The 7,043-nt window shown below is 37.9% G+C and overlaps 1 protein-coding gene across 1 annotated transcript; it reads left to right on the top strand.

The window, feature by feature from the left end:
- Positions 1–3,686: 3,686 nt before the first annotated feature.
- LOC133333416 (AP2-associated protein kinase 1) lies at positions 3,687–5,317 on the top strand (the record flags this gene model as incomplete). Its single annotated transcript, XM_061541732.1, has 4 exons — positions 3,687–3,815; positions 3,880–4,013; positions 4,080–4,632; positions 4,692–5,317. Coding segments are annotated over 4 exons (1,442 nt in total), but the record flags the coding sequence as incomplete, so codon positions are not given.
- Between the last annotated feature and the right edge of the window lie 1,726 nt (positions 5,318–7,043).

Raw genomic sequence — 7,043 nt, 5'->3', positions numbered from 1 at the left:
GGCGTAGGCGAGTAACTGGGTGTTGTTTGGTGTACAGAGTGCCATTTCTGTTCACCTTTGCGTTTCGTATGACCTTTTCCAGTAGGATGTTAAAAAGATCACACGACAAACTGTCACCTTGTCTGAATCCTCGTTCGGTAGTGAAGGGCTCCGATAGGTCCTTTCCTACTTTAACGGCTGACCTTGTGCCACTTAAAGTTATCCTGCATAGCCGTATTAATTTTGCAGGAATGCCGAACGCAGACATGGCTTTAAACACCTCTGAACGGATAGGGCTGTCGAATGCGGCTTTATAGTCGACAAATAGGTGATATGTGTCGATGTGTTTTTCGTGGGTCTTTTCCAGGATTTGGCGCAGAGTGAAAATCTGGTCTATGGTCGATTTGCCAGGTCTGAAGCCGCATTGGTATGGTCCGATGATGTCATTGACCATTGGCTTCAATCGTTCACACAGCACACTGGATAGCACTTTATATGCGATGGGAAGGAGACTTATTCCTCTATAGTTGGCACATATCGTCTTGTCTCCTTTTTTGTGCACGGGACACAGGATGCTGAGGTTCCAATCATTGGGCATGCATTCATCTAGCCAAATTGTGTTAATCAGCTGGTGCATGCTCCTGACCAGCATCTGGCCACCAGTCTTGAATAGTTCGGCTGGTAACCCATCGGCTCCTGCTGCTTTGTTGTTCTTGAGCCGATTAATTGCTTTTATGACCTCATCTTGGCTAGGTGGTATACACTCTATACCATCATCTCCTATTGGTTCTGGGGTATCTTCTTCATTGCCACTATTTGATACTAGCAGCTTTTCGAAATGCTCCTTCCAGATCCTCAACACGCTGTCTGTATCTGTCACCAGGTTTCCTTCTTCATCTCTACAGGAGGATGTGCCTGCACCAAAGCCTTCGGTTTGGTGTTTTACTCGTTGGTAAAATTTCCGGACTTCATTCTGACTCCTGTACATCTCGATTTGCTCACGCTCACGTTTTTCTTGTTCTTTCTTCTTTTTTCTGAAAACACGTTTCTCCTCTCTCCTTTTCTCCCGATAATTCTCCATCACGTTACGTGTTGCTACTGTCTGCAGGGTTGCCCTATACGCTGCGTTTTTCACATCAGTAGCAATACGACACTCCTGATCGTACCATGGGTTTCTTGGTGGTGGTTTTTGGTACCCAATTGTTCTTTTTGCTGCAGTTTGTAGGGAGTGGGCAATTCTTTGCCATTGTGCTTCTATACTATTATCGGGACAAGAAGTGATTTCTTCAAGCAGATGGGTAAGTTGAGCGGAGTAGGCCTCGGCTACCTGTTGTGTTTGCAGCTTTTCGACGTCGAGTTTCCGTGTTGTATTAGATCGCACCTTTGCTGCAACATTTAGACGGGTGCGTACCTTGGCTGCCACAAGGTAATGGTCCGAATCGATATTCGCTCCTCGGATCGATCGGACGTCTAAAACACTGGATGCATGCCTTCCGTCTATCACAACATGATCAATTTGATTTCTCGTTACTTGATCAGGAGAAATCCAGGTGGCCTTGTGTATATCGAGATGCTTGAATCTGGTGCTGCTAACTACCATGTTTTTTGCTGCCGCGAAGTCAATCAACCTCATGCCGTTTTCGGATGTTTCTTCATGAAGGCTGAATTTTCCGACGGTGGGGCCAAAGATATTTTCCCTTCCGATTTTTGCATTAAAATCTCCTAGCAGAATTTTAATGTCATGGCCAGGGCAACGGTCATATGCTGTTTCTAGGCGCTCATAAAATATATCTTTGGTCTGTTCATCTTTATCTTCGGTCGGAGCATGGGCGCAAATTAGACTGATGTAAAAGAACTTCGCTTTTATACGGATTATAGCAATTCGCTCATCTACTGGAGTGAATCTGGAGACAAGGTCTTTTATTCTCCTGTTAACCATAAATCCGCAGCCAAATTCATGTCTCGTTTCATGGCAGCTATAATACAGGGCGTAATCGTCTGATTTACTTACGCCTGTCCCTTTCCATCGCATTTCCTGTAAGGCAATAATATCGGCTTTGTACTTCTTGAGTATATCCGCCAAAGCGAACACTGCGCCTGTTCTGTACAACGTGCGCACATTCCAAGTGCAGATTCGCAGATCGTGGTCCTTTATACGTTTGCGGGGGTCGTCAACATTAGGGGGGTTTGGTTTTCTTTTTCTTTGCTTTTTCATAGTAGGTTGGGTTTTCCGAGAGTGGGCAACTAACCCGACGCCTCAACCCATTTTTTTATAGTTCTTATGGGTGAACTCGCGGCATATTAGCTCACTATTTCATCGGGTGATGAGAATAGCTCCCCAGGTGGCACCGCGGGGAGGTCAGTGTCCACAATTGAGATGAAAGAGGGACCAAGATAAGCCTGGGCTTCGCCATGTTAAAGCTAATCAGAGCCGTTGCTTGGTATCTATCATCCCCTACGCCACCCACTGAAATCTGATGCGCATACGATTTTTAGTATGCACGTTGCGTCATTTGTAGCCATTTTTAGGGTTTTTGCATAGTAAAGTGCATCGAGCGGCACACTTTGGTCGCTAAATGAAACATCGAAAAATTCATAATTTCTGGAAGAGATAGATTCGCTTTATACGAAAACCGCATGCGCAACAACTGATTTCAACAAATACGCGAACTGCATGCTTTTTAATGTTGATCATTTTCATATACTGTAACTGCAATATATTTGGTCATTTTTAAAGTCGAAACTCTTAACAGATGAATCTACCGATATTTAACTATCATGTTTTAGAAGATCTAGACAAAACCGTATTCCCTTAACCATACCAAAAAATCAAAAATTCGAAAAATCATTTTGTGGCAATTCAAAAATTAATTTATTTTATTTCCAGATATTTTCATGGCTTTATTTGTTTTTCGCGACTATTAAATCGTATTTCAATGTGAGTCGACTAATATGCAAAGAAAACAAATGTGTTCAACCATTTGTGAAGAAGTTCGCGAAGTACAACAAATAAAAATACATTTAATTTATATTTGAAATACAAGATTTAAAACCGCTATAACTTGTGTACGCAGCATCCGAATTTGTGAACGAGAACAGATTTCGAATCAGCATATTTTGCTTAACCTATGTACCAAAAAATACGAATGTGCTCGCAAAAAAAAATTCAACATTTTTTTATGGAATTTTAAAAAAATTTTTGTAATTTCCCATATATTTATTGTTGTGTTGTGTGTTGTGAGAGGGAATAAGTGCACATATGCCGAGCTATTATCTTAAATGTGCAAGTACGAATCGTGCGCATAAAAAATATTTAAGATAGAATCAGAGGAAACGTACCAAGTAAGGGCAGCTAAATGCAACATTTTTTAATAGTGAGAGGGAATAAGTGTCCATATTCTGAACTGTTATATTAAATGTGCAGGTACGAATTGTGCGCATAAAAAATATTTAAGATAGAATCTGAGGAAAAGTACCAAATAAGGGCGTTTTAGGCGCCTAAATGCATAGTGAAGCTATGTGAAAGACAGCTAAATCAAAACTACTGTATAGCTTAATTGTCAACGTTTTCTACTAAAGGAATCACAATAACGTCTGATACTGTAATAACTGCAGGTGTTAATCGGCATATTGTACTATGTCTAAAATTATTGTCTATATTATCATGAAACATAATTAAATATTTTTTAATAACAATAATTGTATTATTTCTAGGCGGATTTGCTATGGTTTTTCTGGCGAGAGCTAATGTAGGTAATACTAAATACGCACTTAAGCGAATGTATGTCAACAATGAGCACGACTTAAACGTAGCCAAGAGGGAAATTCAAATCGCTGTAAGAAACGAGTATGCCACAGATTATTTAAGGGTATTTAAAGCGTTTTTTTCTTTATTTGCAGAGCAATCTAAATGGCCACAAAAATATAATTGGATATATCGACTCCAGCATAACGCATACTGGCAATGGCGTATGTGAAGTTTTATTATTAATGCCGTATTGTAAAAATCATATGTTGTCAATGATGAATGCCCGGTATGCAAGCAAATATTCAATATTATTTTATTGAACCTAACTGATAACAAATTACACATTTTATAGCCTGCAAGTTGGTTTTACGGAGCAGGAAATATTAACGATTTTCTGTGATATTGCTGAAGCAGTTTCTAGGCTACATTATTGTCAAACTCCAATTATACATCGCGACTTGAAAGTGGAAAATATTTTGCAGAACGATGCTGGCAATTTTGTTCTTTGTGACTTTGGATCAGCTACAGCGAAAGTTTTGAATCCGCAACAACACGGTGTATCTACAGTTGAAGAGGAAATCCAAAAATACACTACGCTTTCATACAGGGCTCCTGAAATGGTAGATCTTTTTAGTGGAAAAAATATTACGACTAAGGCCGATATCTGGGCACTGGGATGTTTGCTGTACAAGCTCTGTTTCTTTAGTTTGCCTTTTGGGGAGAGTACATTAGCTATACAGAATGGAACATTTTCTATACCAGACAATTCCAAATATTCTAAGGGAATGCATCAATTGATAAGATTTATGCTTGAGATAGACGCCGATAAGCGTCCCAATATTTGGCAAGTTTGTGATGTTGCTTTTCGCTTAAGTGGAAAAGAAAACCCTGTTCAAAATTTGCAAGTAAGTATAAGTATTTTGTAGAAGTCATAACGTTCAACATATGTATTATGTACTTGTAGAAGATGCCAGCTGTTAATCTTGATCAATTACCGGTGCCTCCATTTGAAAGTGAAACTAAGCGCACGTCTTCAACTATTACAAAAGCTGTCAAGCCGCAAACAGTCAATATAGTAGAATCTGGTACAAGTGTGGCACCTAGGCAACGACCCAAGGGATCTTCAGCCGTGAACATACAGAAGCCATTGGGATTGGGATTACCACCAAGCCCTTCTCCACGTACCAACATTACGTCTCCACAACCACAACAGCCTGTTTCGGAACAATTTCAAGTTAACTTCCCCACCACGGCAAATGCAGAGTCGTCGAATACGACAACTACTACGAAGATCACGTCCGAAGTGTTAGTTAACACAACAAACCCTAAGAATATCCCTTCGGAAGCGTTGAGCAGTTTATTTGATGCAACTGGCTTTCCAGATCCATTTAGCGAGATAACTTCGCCGAAAGAACAGCATGATGAAAGTGCAGACATCACTATTATAAAATCAAACGAAACTACTTCCGAAACGGTTGCGTGTGTCGACAATGTTTGCGAGCAACTTCTTTCACCCCCAAAAACCTCACAGCAAAGCATTGCATCATCTGGACATCGCCGCAACGTTAGTGATACATCGGCTTTTAATAAGTAAGTTTTATCTACAGTCTTTCAGTTGAAATTGCAATATATATATATATATATATATATCCCTGTACTTATTCAATGGCAATAATTTCAAATATATATATATATATATGTATATGTATATATATGTATATCCCTGTACTTATTCAATGACAATAATTTCAAATTCTTAAGACATTTCACTAATTTGCCTAGCAAAGTTAGTGAAACAGCAACTATCTACAACGACGGTAAAAATTTAAATAAATTGTTTCACAAACATAGTAAATTTGTTGTCTAAATATATACACTAACTGCCAAAACCTAAGCACCGTACAAAAATACTCACCTTTATAGAGTTTGTTAGACTCCGTATTACCCAAATACGCACGGACTTTATTTGCATCTGTGCTAATTGAAAACGGCGAAAATAGATGAAAACATTTTTTTTAATTGATCGAAAAATGTTTACTTTTATAGAAACACAAATTTTTCAATGACTGAAATTCTATTTTCAAAAAACAAAGAATTCAAAATAAGCATTGTCAGTGTTGAAAATGTCAACTTTATATTTTGATACGCAATGCGTATTTGTGTAACATTCATTGAAATACATGCATTTAACATTTGAGGTGAATAAATTCGTACGCATGAATTTAGGTACGACCCTCAGAACAAATTTTAAGTTCGTCATGCAAGCGGACTAAAGCACATCCTAACTTAAAGTACAGAAGAAGCTGTCAAACTCAATATTTCGTTTCGTATCCTTTATCTGGACGACAATTGCACGTCCTTTAGGCATATAGGAAATTAAAATATTAATTATTTCAGGTGATATTGCGTCCCTGGCTAATATGCCGGCATCAAATGTTCGTTTGTTTCACAATTTTAATCATCTCCAACAAATCCTAAGCTTGGTGCTTGGTTGGCTTGCACAGACTTCAATTGGGTGCAAAATATTCTATTAATAAATCAATAATTTCTAGGCCAATTCTAAGCCCAATTTAAAGAATTTCGATAGTAGAAGGAATAATAGTCTGGAAAGCAATGTGTCCTCCAAAATAAGGTATACACAAATAAATATTGAGTTTAATAGTTTTTTGTTTTGTTCATGCTCCGAAACAATAATTTTCCAAATTACTGGCAATTTGGTTGGAAAACTTAAACGGGACTTTTTTAAATTAATGTTTTATTCAGGGTCGTACCTAAATTCATGCGTGTGCGCACGATTTTATTTTTTATTTATTTTTAAAAAATATACTTATAGTAAATATAAGAATAATACAGAGAGGGTAAAAGCATTGGCAGCAAAGGCCATCAGCTAATACTTTGATATAAATGATAAGTGATTATTTTTTCTTAAATTATTACATTGTTGCTTTTAGATGAGATCAATATTTTGGGTATTTATGGGTTTGAGCATGTTGTATCCATCGTTTTGTAGAAAAGTGCGTTGTTGTTGATATAGCAGTACATGTGTATGTGTTTAACATCGACTATTGCGCCACATTTGGGACATTTGTTGTCAGTGTTCTTATTAATTAGGTGTTGATGGGTTAAAATTGTATGACCCATGCGTAACCTAGAGAATGTTTTAATTTTCTTTTTTACAGGATTAGTAGGGTATATTGGAACCTGGATATGTGGGTTTATAACGCTGTAATGATGATGTTTGAAGTTGTTTCTGTTGTTTATTCGTTCCTTCTGTAGACGAAATAAAATATGAGATTTAAGATCGATCCTTTCAGCA

Source organism: Musca vetustissima, unplaced genomic scaffold, assembly GCF_032173495.1.
Source record: "Musca vetustissima isolate MV318-11 ecotype Yass unplaced genomic scaffold, APGP_CSIRO_Mvet_v1 utg606023, whole genome shotgun sequence".
In the NCBI taxonomy this organism is placed as follows: Eukaryota; Metazoa; Arthropoda; class Insecta; order Diptera; family Muscidae; genus Musca; species Musca vetustissima.
This window is presented reverse-complemented; position numbering and strand designations above follow the sequence as displayed.